At 42.0% G+C, this 17,147-nt stretch overlaps 1 protein-coding gene across 5 annotated transcripts in view; it reads right to left on the bottom strand.

Moving 5' to 3' along the window:
* The window catches only part of LOC133484518 (ETS-related transcription factor Elf-2-like), a 28,643-nt gene extending 12,542 nt beyond the window's left edge, over positions 1–16,101 (bottom strand). The window contains exons 1-4 of one of the 5 annotated variants that reach the window (XM_061787239.1): positions 15,775–16,101; positions 10,888–11,014; positions 9,908–10,247; positions 3,383–3,487 (exon numbers count right to left, since the gene is read on the bottom strand). In XM_061787239.1, the coding sequence (XP_061643223.1) occupies positions 3,383–3,487; positions 9,908–10,247; positions 10,888–10,959 (517 nt within the window). In that variant the 5' untranslated portion in view covers positions 10,960–11,014; positions 15,775–16,101. The remainder of the gene's footprint in view (positions 1–3,382; positions 3,488–9,907; positions 10,248–10,887; positions 11,015–15,774) is intronic. The other 4 variants (XM_061787237.1, XM_061787238.1, XM_061787240.1 and 1 more) reach the window with 4 other exon arrangements.
* Positions 16,102–17,147: the final 1,046 nt, after the last annotated feature.

Genomic DNA, 17,147 nt, shown 5'->3' with positions numbered 1-17,147 from the left:
GAAGAGTGGCAAAGGAGGACGAAACCACCTTGGAGGATGATGAGGGGGGTGAACCACTGGGCACTGGAATCAGAGCTGAGGATCTCACTAGGGACATCTTTAGTAGGGATATATTTTTTGCCTGTACCAAGGTTACAGAGCTATATCCCTCAATCAAGCGATCATTTTGATGGATCTCTGATTTAAGGCGTTGGATGTCATTCAACAAACTTGAATCGTTCTTACAGTCCGTGCACACATACCCGTTGCAGGCACACACTACGAGTTGTAGATGGCTGTGTTTCGTTGTGGCATTGGGGGACGTAATTCCACCGCAGCAGAGGGTGCACTCCTTCCCCGCACTGCCTCGACTTCTCCTCCCTCATCTGGTCCAGTGGCCAACATGGCTGTGGCCATAGCACTGATCTGCCGGTTTAATCTTTGGTGTAGTTGAGCGTTGCAGCCGTTCCAAGCTCGTGCGGAAGTTCAACCGACCGAAGGAATCACCACCAAAATCTGACCAAAGGGCTGAGCTTGATCAGTGGACTGAACCGGTTCAGAACTCCGACCACGAGCGCTTCATGCACCCTCCTCCACACCGCCGGAGACTGTCAAGACTCTTCGGCCAGTTTAACACACTTCCAGTCGCAACACGGTGCCAAGCGCGCAGGGCCCATTGCTCAGCACAGCCACAGAGGCAGCGGGGCCCGGGTGAACACACAGCCACAATCCAAACAGAAAAGGTACCAAACTCCAGCACCCCCTTTTCGGCTGGGCATAGCCTCCTTTGTTGAGCGCGCTCGTTCGACCAACTTGCCAAAGTCTGGCTCAGTTAGGAAGATTACAGAGGCAGACAGGAGAGAAGGAGACTTGGTGGTGGAACCTCACAGTACAGGAAATCATACATGGAAAAAGGTTAGCTAAAAAGAAGTGGGACAATGAGAGGACTGAGGAGAGGCGAAAGGAATACATTGAGATGTGACATAGGGCCAAACAAGAGGCATATGATGACATCTATGCCCGGTTCGACACTAAAGAAGGAGAAAAGGATCTATACAGGCTGGCCAGACAGAGGGATAGAGATGGGAAGGATGTGGAGCAGGTTAGGGTGATTAAAGATAGAGATGGAAATATGTTGACTGGTGCCAGTAGTGTGCTAGATAGATGGAAAGAACACTTTGAGGAGTTGATGAATGAGGAAAATGAGAGAGAAGGGAGAGTAGAAGAGGCAAGTGTGGTGGACCAGAAAGTGGCAATGATTAGTAAGGAGGAAGTTAGAAAGGCATTAAAGAGGATGAGAAATGGAAAGGCAGTTGGTCCTGATGAGATTCCTACCGAGGTATGGACGCATCTAGGAGAGGTGGCTGTGGAGTTTTTGACCAGCTTGTTCATTAGAATTCTATCGCGTGAGAAGATACCTGAGGAATGGAGGGAAAGTGTGCTGGTGGCCATTTTTAAGAACAAGGGTGATGTGCAGAGCTGTGGGAACTATAGAGGAATAAAGTTGATGAGCCACACAATGAAGTTATGGGAAAGAGTAGTGGAGGCTAGACTTAGGACAGAAGTGAGTATTTGCGAGCAACAGTATGGCTTCATGGCGAGAAAGAGTACCACAGATGCATTATTTGCCTTGAGGATGTTGATGGAAAAGTACAGAGAAGGTCAGAAGGAGCTACATTGTGTCTTTATAGATCTAGAGAAAGCCTATAACAGAGTACCCAGAGAGGAACTGTGGTACTGCATGCGGAAGTCTGGCAGCGGTGAGGGATAAGCTGACGTATGAGGTTAGACTGGAATCCCCGTGGACCATGATGTTTGCAGATGACATTGTGATCTGCAGTGAAAGCAGTGAGCAGGTGGAGGAACAGTTAGAAAGATGGAGGCATGCACTGGAAAGCAGAGGAATGAAGATTAGCCAAAGACAGAATATATGTGCAAGAATAAGAAGGGTGGTGGGGGAAGAGTGAGGCTACAGGGAGAAGAGATAGCAAGGGTGGAGGACTTTCAATTCTTGGGGTCAACCATCCAGAGCAATGGTGAGTGTGGTCAGAAAGCGAAGAAACGGGTCCAAGCCGGTTGGAACGGGTGGAGGAAGGTGTCAGGTGTGTTATGTGACAGAAGAGTCTCTGCTAGGATGAAGGGCAAAGTTTAGAAAACAGTGGTGAGGCCAGCCATGATGTACGAATTAGAGACAGTGGCACTGAAGAGGCAACAGGAAGCAGAGTTGGAGGTGACGGAAATGAAGATGTTGAGGTTCGCTCTCGGAGTGACCACAGGTTGGATAAAATTAGAAATGAGCTCATCAGAGGGACACCCGAGGTTCGATGTTTTGGAGACAAAGTTAGAGAGAGGAGACTTGGATGGTTTGGACACGTCCAGAGGAGAAATAGTGAGTATATTGCTAGAAGGATGATGAGGATGGAGCTGCCAGGCGAGAGAGCTCGAGGAAGACCAAAGAGAAGGTTGATGGATGTTGTGAGGGAAGACGTGAGGGCAGTTGGGGTTCGAGAGGAGGATGCAGGAGATAGGCTTACATGGAAAAGGATGACGCGCTGTCGACAACCGACCTCTGGTTATTGAGAACTCATCTCATTCCTGTAGCAACCTTCAGATCACGAGACAGAGGTTTTTTTTGTCACTTTGTCCTGACGTTTTATACATCTAAAAAGAGACGTGGTGCCCCTTTGAGATAAAATCATTTTATTTTAACGCCGAAACTTAAAATCAAGCTAAACCAAAAGTAACGCAGGCGTCGCTTCCAGCTTATTCTTTTCTCCTAAATTAATTACGTTTTTATACGAACCAATATACGCTACATGTATTAATAAAAAGACTGGAATAAAAGCCCAGTTAATGTCTACTTGTACGACAATTAATAATAGGCAAACGGTTAAAACACTGACTATACTGATGATTTTGATGACAAATGTTTTGTTACAGGCAGCATGTTGGCCGACGGATTAGCACATCTGCCTCACAGTTCTGAGGTCCCGGGTTCAAATCCGGCCGTCCCTGTGTGGAGTGTGCATGTTCTCCTCGTACCTGCGTGGGTTTTCTCCAAGTATTCCGGTTTCCTTCCACAATCTAAAAACATGCATGGTAAGTTTATTGAAGACTCTAAATTGTCCATAGGTGTGAACGTGAGTGCAAATGGTTGTTTGTCTACATGTGCCCTGCGACTGGCTGGCGACCAGTTCAGGGTGCACCCCTCCTCCTGCCAAAGATAGGCGCCAGCCCCGTGACCCTAGTGAGGGTAAGCGGTACATAAAATGGACGGATGGATGTTATCGACCTCCTAGGTCCTACTGTATCATCTTTACAAAAAAAAAAAAAAAAACAGTCATAGTATCATGGAAGAAATACCAATACATGCAGACATTGAAGATAATGCAAGGGTGGCTACCCGTGTTCCGGTCATGCAACCCTCCAGGAGACTCCATATGCAGAAGAGCTTCTGCTGCTTCAAAAGTTTTATCAAAACACACCAGGTCATGATCCGACATCTCCACTGAAAAAGACAAAATGACGTAAGCATATAAGGGGCATAAAAACAATATAACAATAGAACGTCATAATAAATAGGTCGTATTTATAAGGCACAGTTTATTCCTTCAAGGGGCTGCTCTCATACTAACATATACTATATGACTACACACCAAGGACAGCATGAAAACCTGCTCAGTATTTCACTCAAGGATCAGGACCCATATTCGTAAAGAATTGTAGTGTACAGAGTAGCTTCTAGTGATGCAATTCTAAAAAGTAAAACCCACAATTTGTCGGGAAAGCATTCACAAAAATGACAATGAAAATAATCAATATATTAGCAAATTTGGTACGTGGAGAAAATGCAACTTAAATATTGATGACTGGGATCTGCCTGTCTAATTGTACTGTCACTTTTTTTTTTTTTTTTTTGCTTTCAGGTTTGGCTTTAACGGCGTACAGAACTATTAACCTACAGTTAATACTTATATACTCTGAAAAATCCTGTTTGAAGCCCCGCAATGGCGAGGTACTGGTGATCAGTTGTTAGGCGTCGTCTTTGTTTCATTATGTCAAAATGTGAACAGCATGATCAAGAGGTTGTTTCTATTACAGTTGTCCCGATCGGAAAGTTTTTATTTTCTTAACTGTTAAAAGGTCCATACAGCGACAAAAATAATCCTGAGGTACAAAAACAATGCCAAATGGAACTGTGTTAGCATAGTTTTATATTACAAAATGTAACATTATGAGTTTGTGTGGTGGAGTATGGTTTACTCGCTTTGTCACATGAATACGGAATCATGTTGGGATACTTTTATTAAAAATAAAAAAAAGGAGACATTTGGATGCGCCCTGTTTTTTTTCTTAATACATTGCCTCCGTATTGAATAGGGCCTCAGTAATGGCAGATACTCAAAATAAACTGACTCGGACTATGGGTCAAAAATATGTTATAGGGACATAGCAAGTTTAAATACCAATTCTAATCGAACCAGAAAATCTATTGGTTAATTCATGGATCAAACACCTGAATTTTGCCGTTCAACTCCTTGTTAGGAAACAGCAAGTTGTGCAAAAAGTACTGAAACATTAAACAGCTGGATATAGGCATTCAAAAGTTTAGCACGTCATATTAAGTTCACCTGTTGAGGTTATCAGTTAGTGTTGGATAAGCGGATACAAAACTGGGTCAAACAGAAGTAGCTGTCAGAGGGGCCTTTTCTGAACACTCGAATGACAAAACCAAGATCTTGTCAAGCCGATGTGTGTTTGGCTCTCTCTGGTCATGTGGCATTATGTCGTCATCTCAAACAAATATTTTTCCAAATATGACCTCAAAGCGCCACCTTATATATATATATATATATATATATATATATACACACACACACGCAGGCGAGACATCTAAAATCGTCCATAATACTAATGCAAGCTAAGCAAATAAATGATAACTTGTAGAATATATTTAACAGTTTCAAATCAAAAGATGAATAAGAGACAAATGTTCAGAATTCCAGCTTTTATTACATGCTATTTACATCTAGAGGTGTTAAACAACTCAGGACAGAGCACCTTTTGTTTGAACCCACCCACTTCTCAAGTGAGGAAAAAGTATTGGAACAGACATTATTAAATTAACTTAAAGTGAATAAAATTTAATATTTGGTGGCATAACCCTTACTTGCAATAACTGCATCAAGCCTGCGACCCATTGACTTCACCAGACTGTTGCATTCTTCATTTGAAATGCTTTTCCAGGCCTTTACTCCAGCCTCTTTCAGTTCTTGTTTGTTTCTGGGGTTTCTCAGTTCATTCTCCTCTTCAGGAGGTAAAATGCATGCTCTATTGGGTTAGGTGTATTGGGTTAAGATCCGGTGATTGACTAAGACCTTCCACTTTTCCCCCCCGATGAAGTCCTTTGATGTGTTGGCAGTGTGTTTTGGGTCATTGTCTTGTTGCATGATGAAGCTTCTCCCGATTAGTTCGGATGCATTTTTCTGTAAATTGACAGACAAAATGGTTTGGTAGACTTCAGAATTCATTCTGCTGCTACCGTCATGAGTTACATCATCAATAAAGACGAGTGAGCCCTTCCCAGAAGCAGCCAGGCAAGCCCAAGCCATGACATCAGAATAATATTTATTTGCCAAATATGTCGAAAAAAAACCCAAAAGATTTGTCTCTGGCAGTTGGAACCGATCTAGTACGACAACAGACAGAATTGACAGAGAATACTTTTGAGACAAAGACATAAAAAACAGTCACTGAGCAATAAAAGGTTACCAGTAATGTGGTAATGCCGTTACAATTTTTTTTTGTTTCTAAAGTTTTTCTTGACAATTCTGCAAAAAGATGCAGAGTCCTCTAGCAATTAGAGCAGTTTGAAATAACTAATAGAACAATAGTCCGGTGCAATGACCATTGTGCAAAGGGCGCAGAGACTTCATTACCGCCACCCTGCTTCACAGATGAGCTTGTGTGTTTTGGATCATAACCAGATCCTTTCTTTCTCCATACCTTGGCCTTTCCATCACTTTGGTAGAGGTTCATCTTGGTGTCATCAGTCCATAAAACTTTGTTTCAAAACTTTTGTGGCTCATCTTTGTACTTCTTTGGAAAATCCCCAATCTGGCCTTCCGATTCTTTTTGCTGATGAGTGGGTTGCATCTTGTGGTATGGTCTGTATATTTCTTCTCTCATAGTCTTCATCGAACAATGGATTGTGATACTTCACCCCTGCCCTGTGGAGGTGGGCAAGGATGTCACTGACTGTTGTCTTTTGGTGATTCTTCACACCTCTCACTGTTTCTGTCACCAACTGCTGTTGATACCCTTGGCCGACCTGTTAGATGTCTGTTGCTCAGTACACCGGTGATTTATTTCTTATTCAGGACATTTCAAAGTGTTGCATTGGCTATGCCCGATGTTTGTGCCATAGTTCCGATTGATTTTCCCTCTTCTCTCAGCTTCAAAATGGTTTGCTTTTCTCCCATAGACAGCTCTCTGGTCTTCTTGTTTGCTTAACACCAAATGCAGTTTTCACAGGTGAAACCCAAAGCCAAAAAAAGTACCGTATTTTCACAACCATAGGGCGCACCGTAATAAAAGGTGCAGTCTCAGTTACGGGGTCTATTTCTGCATTTAACACATACATAAGGCGCACCGTATTATTGTGCGCAGGCATGGTAAAACATACCCTAGCTTAAAACATACGGTAGCATGCATGCACGCTAAAACAATGTTTTTAAAAAGGCAGCGGGGGCAAAACTGAGTTTGGTTGTACTTTATTGAAGTATTTAAGTATTTGTGCTCATGTTATTTTTTGATCAATCATCTTCTGTATCCGAAATGAACAGCTGGGCAAGTTCTCCATCAAACACGCCGGGTTCGAGTCAGTCTCATTGCCGTGCGAAAGCTCAAACAGGCATCCACAATCCATTCACAAATTGTGGCGTAACTCGGATTCTTTCGCGGCTGCTCGATTCCCATGTTCCTCCGCGTAACTGATAGCTTGCAGTTTAAACTGTGCTTCGTAAGCGTGTCTCTACGAAGGTGACATTTTTGGGGGTCCTTAGCCAAACCGGCGTTGTTTTGCACAATGCACACCCCGGAAATAAAAACAGTGGGGGCGTGGCTTTAGCGTCCTACTTCACGCACCCTCCCCTGTCCTCAGCCACGTCCGCTTTTCCTCTGTGTGACCAGCGTGTCGGCAGGAAATGCTCCTAAAATTTTTTTTATTTTTTTTTAAAAGTTAAGCGGAGCGCTCATCACACAACAACATTTATAGATGTTGGAACTCGGTGCACACATAAGGTGCGCCGCATTAAAAGGTGCCCCGTCCATTTTGGAGAAAATTTAAGACTTTTCAGTGTGCCTTATGGTCGTGAAAATACGGTACTATCTCATGTTTAAGCAATCAATCTAAAAGGCAACACAACTAGAAACACCCAGTCAGTCACATGTTCCAATACTTTTGCTCACTTGAAAAGTGGGTGGCTTCAAACAAAAGGTGCTCTGTCCTGAGTTGTTTAACATCTCAATGTAAGTACCATGAACTAAAAGCTGGAATTCTGAACTCATATTCATCTATTGATCTGAAACCCAAATGTCTTCAGTTTACAACAAAAGCAAAGGAATTGACCTTGCCGTTCCAATACTTTTGGATGGGACTCTCTATGCCATTACACTGAATTGGTGCCATTTCCATCCCAAGGAAATAAAACATAGAAATGCACCATGAAAATATTAAGAATCCTGCACACTGACTGGAGACAAATTCCTCGTGTGTTTTTGACATCCTGTACTTGGCAAATAAAGAGGATTCTGATTCTGATCTGTAATCTTCTTAGTGTTAACATTCTATTACCATAAATATCGTGATGAATATATTTCTATTTCATGCATTTGCTAATATGTTCAAAACTCACTCCTATTTTTTCTTCAATTATTTATTATAATTCAACCGAGTTGGGCCAATACACATATTGAAGAGTTCAATGTGTACTGTATCATCAAATTTAAAGCTAAAAAAAAAAAGAATGTATTTGTGAATGGCCCCTATAATACATCTATTATATGTTCTTGGTATGTATTTTTGTATGTACATATCTATGTATAACTATATACATACACACGTACATTTATTAAGAAAAAATCTGGATCCATGCTCTTTTTTAATGCAGTGTCGAGGTATCGGTCAATTCAGATTTTTATACCCAATGTGACATGTACCTGATTTTTCCATGTCAATGTAACCAATACAATTTCGAATTTTTTCCAAGGCCTCTTTCGTACGTGGATATAAATCCGATGCGTATCCGAGTGAAGTATAGACGTGAAAGTCACGCTCATCCGACCGAAACGTCATCAAAAGGCAACAAACGTCACAATTGTTCGACAAAAATAGACGAACGACCAGAAAACAGTCAATGGCGAAATGAAGATGCTTTAGATCTGATAAATATAAGTAGGCTTCAGTTGCACAAAATCCTTGAAACTGCCACAAATGCATCATGGCGAGACCTACGTGAGGGGGCATATTTACTTTCGTAATATTTATTTACTTTGTGTGCATGTGTGTGATGTCACGGAGAAGTTGCATTTGTGTTTGTAACGTGAATGGCAGCAGATAAGATTTAACGAAAAATCCAAACTGGGCATCATGCCCCTGCAGTGTGAACGTAGCCTACCTCTATGACAGCTCAGGAATTTTGCAGAGCAGTCATAGGTCAGTAGTGTGAACAGGAGGGGGCTCAGCACACATTTAGTCACATTTTGTTATCAGTTTGTAATTTGTGAAAAGAACAAGTGTTTAAAAAAAAATAATAATAATTAAAATAAAATTTAAAAAAAACTAAGCCCACCAGTTAGCAAAAACGGGTGCCTATCTAAAAATTAAAAAAATACATAAAAAGGGGAACAGGCCAAATAATGAGCCCACAACTTACAAGAAAAGAAATATATATTTAAAAGACAATATTGGCAAACCTAATTAAGGTACAAGTTTATTCCTAGTTAACTCGCACACACCACACCCGCTGTGCATAATATGTCACGACAGGCTCGGAAATGAGCCAATGAAGCCACCAGCTGCTTTGGCACATGTAGTACAAGCACTGGCATTAAAAGACAAGCCTTTGGAGTTGATCGGAAAGATGAATCCCATCCATCCATCCATCCATCCATCCATTTTCTGAGCTGCTTCTCCTCACTAGGGTCGAGGGCGTGCTGGAGCCTATCCCAGCTATCATCGGCCAGCCAATCGCAGGGCACATACAAACTGACAACCATTCGCACGCACAGTCACACCTACGGGCAATTTAGAGTCTTCAATGAATGTTTTTGGGATGTGGGAGGAAACCGGAGTGCCCCGGAGAAAACCCACACAGGCACGGGGGAGAACATGCAAACTCCACACAGGCGGGGATTGAACCCGGGTCCTCAGAACTGTGAGGCTGACGCTCTAACCAGTCGGCCACCGTGCCGCTTGGAAAGATTAAAAAAAAAAAGAAAATTTTGTTCAAACCATCATCTCATCAACCCGTAGTTATGCTAGTTATGGAAGCATACGCGGGAGTCCGCTACCAGTTTGCCGGGTTTCGTCACGTGACATTGGCAATGCAAGTGCGAGACGTGATGTTAATTTCGGTTCGATAGCAGAGCATAATATTGCCAAACGTTGCATAAAAATGAGTGAATTCATCTGTTTAATTATTATTCCACAAATGCAATAACAAATAGAATACTACGATTAGACTACTGGTGGCACATACAACATAATCAATATAAAATGTTGATTAAAATCTATGACACAGCAAAAGCACAGTCAATTTAAGTGATCAAAATAAAATATATTGGACCTGCAGTGCATTATCCAGCTCGACAAATTCCAACGAAGATAGGATAGAAAGGATGATTTTGTTATATTGTATTGCCTCACCAGTCTCGGCCACTTCTGTGACAACCTCCTGCTCCTCAGCCACATCCTGCATCAGGTAAGTGCCGTCATCATAGACCAGAACCTGTGCAGAGTAACACTCCTCCACTTGGGCACTAGTCACCTCCTCCACGATCACAGCAGGGCAGCCATCCTCCTGCACCACCACACCTCCCGTCTCCTCCACCTCCTCACCTCCTTCCACAATCACTGCCTCTACCTCCTGCTGAATTACTTCATCATCCTCCTCCGCCTCCACACCTCCTCCCATAATCACCGCATCTACATCCTGCTGAATGACTTCGTCATCTTCCTCCTGCTCCTCAGCGGGCTGCTGCTCACACTGCAGTTTGGAAAGATGCAAAAAGGAAGAGGTAAAGTTACTTGGTTGATAATCTTTAGTCTGCACAGAAAGTTATCCTTCAATGCCTTTCCTAGCCTCATTAGACACTTTTTGGTTTTTGTTTTTTTTTAGAAATAAAAAGTCACTATTAAGTTGTAATTCTGCTCAGCTACACTTAAGGTATAAATACATCATTTTAAATTAAAAGCTGTCCAAAGGAATATTTTTTGTTAGTATTTGACACCATTCCATTTATTTTACATAACATAACACTTCAAATCCATCTTGAAGGCAACCATTTTAACAAAATCCTTGTTTTAATCAAGAACCTCTTTCCAATTGTTTTTCGCAACAGTCATTTTGGGGACCACTACAATTTAAGAAAGTTAAAATATTTGTAGTTTATTATATTTTTGGGAGTGGCAACAGTTTGACAATTGAACAAACAAATGAACTTCACATTATTTCTAATGTGAACTCAGTCAACCAGCATCATGGAACCGATTGTGTTCCATTTCTGGTTTTCCACTGCACCCTGACCTCAATAAAGCGATAGAGCTTTTTGAAACCTTAAAACGACTTATTGAGCTGAATTTTCTTATTCTGCTAGAAATCCACAATTGATACATTTTTCCAGCACCGTTAACTGAATCTCATCACAGCAGTTGTGGGGACTTTCATACTTGTTGAGGCTCCTCCACCATAGTGACATACTCCACTACATTCCCTCCTCCATCGGACACCACCACAGAGGTCATCACTCATTCCTAGGAAAACAATAGAAGTTGTCTAAGTTTGAGTCGATGAAGACCACCACAGTCATGGAAAAACTATTAGACCACTCTTTCTTTCTTCAGTTTCTTGTTCATTTTAATTCCCTGGTACAAATATAATGGTGACAACAAAAACAGCTTATTAGAGTTTAATTTAAGAGCTGATATCCAACAATTTTCCATGGTTTTCTTGATATTAACCAAAATGGCTAGGAATAAAATTAACCTGAAGCATTTCAAATAGGGCAACGTATTATGGAATCAGCTGCATTTTTGTTGTGTTTGTTGTATTCTTCCGGAAATATACCTTTCGTGGTACCAGGCATTAAAATGAACAAAAAAAAACTGAAAAAACAAGGGTGGTCTAATTATATTTTCCAGGACTATACATGTGAATGGTCCAGCATTTGCAATAAATAACTTTATAATCTTATATATCATCACGTTTGGATATATGTCGCGATTCAAGATGCGGGAGTAGTTACAGTGGGTCACAAAAGGCCAATGCTGACCTCAATATCTGTCTTCCTGTACTACTGTATAATACGATAAAAAATACAATTTATGGCACTAAACAGGTTACATTGTTGAATGTATATCGCCGTGAGTGTGTGTCTTGAAAAAGTATTCATACCCCTTAATCCTTTCACATTTTGCCACTTTACAATCACAAACTTAAATGTTTTTGGGAGATTTGATGTGATCGACCAACACAAAGAAACACATAATTGTAAAGTGGCTCAGAAATGATAAGAGTTTTCATAATTTTGAGCAAATAAACAAAAAATTGTGGTGTGCATTGTTATTCAGCCCCCCCTCCCCTTGTTTTCTTCTGAGAATATTCATATGTGGACAATTATTCGGGAAACTATTGGTGCGCAGAATTATTATGCAACTAGCACACAGCTAAAATAACGAAGGATTGGCTTCAGAACAACTGTGACTGTTCTTGAATGGCCCAGCCGGAGCCCTGACTTAAACCCAATTGAGCACCTCTGGAGAGACCTGAAAATGGCTGTACACCATCCAACCTGACAGTACTGGAGAGGATCTGCAAGGAGGAATGCCAGAGGATCCCCAAATCCAGGTGTGAAAAACCTGTTGCATCATTCCCAAAAAGACTCATGGCTGTATTAGCTCAAAAGGGTGCTTCTGCTAAATACGAACCAAAGGGTCTGAATACTTATGGCTGTGTGATATTTCAGTTTTTTCATAAATCAGCAAAAAATGTCAAGAATTCCCTTTTTTGGTCAATATGGGGTGCTGTGTGTACATTGAGGAAACAAAATGAACAAATGATTTTAGCAAATGGCTGCAATATAACAAAAAGTGAAAAAGTAAAGGCGTCTGAATACTTTCCGTACCCACTGTACATACATACACGCATACATACAGACCCTTTCCCAAAAATTTGAATATCATGGAAAAGTTTATTTTCATAATGCCATTCAAAAAGGTAAACTTTCATAGATTACAGATTCAGGCCCCACAATTTAAACAATTTCAAGTATTTGTGTATTTTTACATCATTTGGGCTTCCAGCTCATAAAACCCACGGAATCAGAAATTCAAAAAAATTGGAATACTGTGACGAAACCAGCCCAAATATTTCAGGTCATAAATGTTTTAAACTGAGTGTCACACACTAATCATCGACTAAACTCAAAAGCACCTGCCCAGGTTTCTCAAGTGTCATTAAATTGCTCCAGTTTGGTTCAACTGTCTCAGCTGGGTTCAATATGGGGAAGACTGCAGACTCGACAACTGGCCAGAAGACAAACATTGATACCCTCCATCGGATGGGTAAGCCACAAAGGTTCATAGCCAAGGAGGCTGGGTGTTCAAGCATATCAATAGAAAGTCTAGTAGAAGGACAAATGTGGCAGGAGAAAATGCCCCAGCAAAAGATTACCGTGGGCTTCAGTGGATTGTCAAACAGAGACGATTCAAAAATCTAGCAGAGATCCACAAAGAGTGGAATGAGCTTCAAAAACCACCACATTCAGACACATCCGGGAGATGAGCTACAACTGTCGCTCGGGTTCCTCTGGTCAAGCCGCTTCTGAGTCTAAGCCACGCCAGACTGATTTAGAGTCGTTAGCGGTAAACTGTTTTTCTATCTTTACTGCATAATTTCTCTTTGCAATGTTAATTTCTTTCGGTAGCTGTTTTCTAGCGCAATTATACAGGGCTCTATCGCCACTTCGATAGGCGACCTCTTTAGCCTGACGAAGTTGCTTAAGTTTAGCAGTGAACCACGACTTGTTGTTACTGAACGTGCGAAATGACTTGGTTGGTACGCACACAAATTCACAGAAACTGATATAGGATGTAACAGTGTCCGTATATTCATCCAGGCTGCCAGTTGAATTTTCAAAGACACTCCAGTGTGTGCAGTCTAAACAGCTTTGAAGTTCTATCTTTGCTTCATTGGTCCACTTCTTCAACATAGGTTTCACACATGTAAGTTTTTGCCTGTATGTTGGTATTAAGTGAATTAAGCAGTGCTCAGACGAGCCCAAAGCTGCACGGGGAATAGCACAGTTAGCGTAGTATAGCAGTGGTCTAGAATGTTGTTTTCCCTGGTAGGACAGTTGATGTGCCTCTTGTATTTAGGGAGTTCATGGTTGAGTTGAGTATTGTTAAAATCGCCAAGAATAATGAGGGGTGAATCTGGGTGCTTTTTTTCCCCCGAGTTTGTTTACTTGTTCAGCGAGCGTTAGCAGTGCGGCATCCGTGTTAGCTTGAGGAGGAATGTCGACACCGGCGATGATGAAAGCGATAACTGACAGTTTAAAAACAGCAACTCCAAGTCCGGGCTGCAGTGTGTGCTGAGCTCCATGATGTTGGTACACCATCCATTTATCGTAGAAGCATATCCCGCCGCCTTTTGTTTTCCCCGATAACTCCGTGACACGATCTGTAGTTGGAAGCCCGGAAGCATTACGGTGCCATCGGGGACGCGTTCACAAAGCCAAGTCTCTGTGAAGCACAGGGTGGTGGAATGTCCGAAGTCCTTGCTGGTCTTTGGGAGAAAATGAAGCAGGTCCATTTTGTTGGGTAGGTAGCGTAGATTTGAGAGGCAAATCCACTGGAGCGGCATTCAGAATCCTCTGTTACAGAGATTGACCTGCACTCCGGCACGTTTCCCCCCTATGCCGTCGTCTTCGCCTCCATGCTCCGTACACCGCGGCCACCCTTCCGGTAAGTAACGCGGAGAAAAAACTGAGCGGAGTTGTGAAAGTTGGTGAAAGAAAAGTTCGGGATAGACTCCCTAATGTTTTGCAAGACTTCCTCCATATTCAATGTCTCCAAAGACAAATGAAAAAACACAAAAACATAGACAATACTACAGAGCACGTAACCGAGGCGCCATCTTGGTCTTTGTGGTTGGGTTTAGGTGACTTCTGAAGGAAAATGATTGTATTTCGGGGTATCAGAGTACAGGGGCTGAATATAAATGCACACCACACTTTTTAGATTTATACTGGATGAACATTTTGAAAATCGTATATCATTTTTGTTCCACTTCACTGTAATGTGCTACTTTGTGTTGGTCGATCACATAATCTCAAAAAAAATCTATTTATGTTTGTGATTGTACGTTCACCTCATGTAAAAAAAAGTTTAAGGGCTATGAAAACATTTTCAAGGCACTGTATATAAATGATAAAGCATACATATATTTGGGTGTTTTTGGTAACCTTTTTTTAACCAGGTGGTCTCATTGAAGTTGGAAATCTCTTTTTGCAAGAGATCCAGCCAAGACAACACCATTAAATTTCAGACAATAACAATATTAAACGAACCAAAACATTACAAACAAAATAACCTAAGTACGTGTACAACGATTCCAAGGAAGTTAAAATTAACGAACAGGGATTTCAAAAGCAGGCATGGAGACAAGTTCTTCAAGTTTCTATTTTAATACTTTGCACTTTACTGCATTCTTTGAAAAAGTTATACTACCAGATATTTTCAATATTTATTTGGCCAATATATTTGTGTTTTATTTGTTTCCTTTTTATTCTGTGGTCTATTTAAAATGTATTTTATATTTAAACAGACAAAAGAGCACAGATAATTGCCATGAATTTAATGTAATTTTAAGGTCAAATACAATATCGGAATATATATCGTTGTCGGGATATACATGTTTGTCCATATCGCACAGCTCTGATGCATACATGCATGTGTGTGTGGCTCAGAGAATTTCCAACACTGTACATTCGACGGTAATTTACCAATACGACACTCCGGTAAAAAAGTAATTTTAACCCAATTGTGTCAGCAAAAATATATAATTCACAACTGGTTGTAACTCATACGTCAATTTACCGACATCAGTTAAGTATGAAATAAAATAACACCAATTCATCAGCACGAAATTGCTGAAAAATAAAGCGGAGCGCAGGCTAATGTTTACTTTCCGGGACGGCTCCGAAGAGAGCTGCTACCAGATACTGAGCGAACACGTAAAGATGGTTTGTCAACTAAGCTACGAGGCTAAAACGATATTCCCTTCTACACAGCTAGAACATATTTGACATAAGACATATCTTAGTTTTAAGGCTGCATTTCTAGTGATAGCGCATAACATAGCTCGTTTAGCGTTAGCAATTAGCTACCTTACACGCTATTTACCGTTATACTGGACAGAAGCCCACGGTTCGCAAGCGCGGCAAAATAATCCGTTTTGGGGGAATTGAAAGGAACAATCGCACCCGACTGATGAGCTGTTAGTTCCATCTTACCTTGCGTTTCAGTGCAAACGAAAAGGGCGCTCCACAGCTAACGCTACCTGGGCCTGATTTAGCCGTAAATTGCCAGGGCAAAAATGTTCAATTTCACTTGACTAAACAGTGGTTTGCCAATCCAAACAGTTTGCAGACGATCCTCAAAAGCCACTTTCAATCCGGATCACAAAGTCGTCTGCATGCGTTACTTCTGTTTTGATTTGGGTCCGTTCTTTGCGATCGAGGAGCTTTCCGGCGCGCAGTCTCGTCGCTGAACGGGTCAAAGCGTCGACTGCTATGACGTCACGCGGACAACCCACAGGAACGACGATATCGCAGCGACTAAAAAAAAAATGATCAACAAGCCTTGTTAGCGTGCAAATTGTGCCATGGGCATAACTTTTATTATTGCCATTAGAAACAAAACTATACAATACGGGCTGGATTGAAATGGTTTGATTTCAGATATATTTTAAGGTAATGGCAAGCTTTATAGTTGTGAGCATTTATGAAAAACAAAATCCTTACCACTCAAATTCAGAGTTTTCGTCTGTTGTAAAGGCTATTCCTCAAAGTATCGAAGTATTTTTCAGTTAATGAAATGTCATCTAGCGGTTAGAGCGTCCGCCTCACAGTTCTGAGGACCCGGGTTCAATCCCCGGCCCCGCCTGTGTGGAGTTTGCATGTTCTCCCCGTGCCTGCGTGGCTTTTCTCCGGGTACTCCGGTTTCCTCCCACATCCCAACACCTCTGCTTTATAAAATCCAAGGTCACCACAACAGTCTACCAGAATGTTTTAGAGGACTTCATGAGTCCTTCTGCTGAGGATCGGTATGGAGATGCAGATTCCTACGCGAGGATCCTGTTCGTGGACTTCAGCTCAGCGTGCAACACCATCATCCCTGAACTCCTTTCCTCCAAACTTCTCCAGCTCAGCGTCTCGCCTGTCATCTGCCAGTGGATTTACAGCTTCCTGACGGGCAGGACACAGCAGGTCAGGCTGGGGGAGGGCACCTCATCCACACACAGCATCAGCACTGTGGCACCCCAAGGTTGCCAAGGTCCTCTCTCCGCTGCTCTTCTCTCTCTCTACACGAACGACTGCACCTCAACGCACCCGGCTGTCAAACTCCTGAAGTTTGCAGATGACACCATTGTCATCGGCCTCATCAAGGACGCTGACGAGTCTGCATATCGACAGGAAGCGGAGCGGCTGGAGCTTTGGTGCGGCCGACACAACCTGGAGCTGAACACGCTCAAGACTGTAGAGATGATCGTGGACTTCAGGAGGCATCCTTCGCCACAGCTGCCCCCTCACGTTGTCCAGCTGCCTTGTCAACCGTCGAGACCTTCAAGTTCCTGGGAATTACAGTCTCTCAGGACCTGAAAATG

This window comes from Phyllopteryx taeniolatus, chromosome 10, assembly GCF_024500385.1.
Source record: "Phyllopteryx taeniolatus isolate TA_2022b chromosome 10, UOR_Ptae_1.2, whole genome shotgun sequence".
NCBI classification, from domain to species: domain Eukaryota; kingdom Metazoa; phylum Chordata; class Actinopteri; order Syngnathiformes; family Syngnathidae; genus Phyllopteryx; species Phyllopteryx taeniolatus.
The sequence above is the reverse complement of the archived record's forward strand: the minus strand, read 5'-3'. Positions and strand labels throughout refer to the sequence as shown.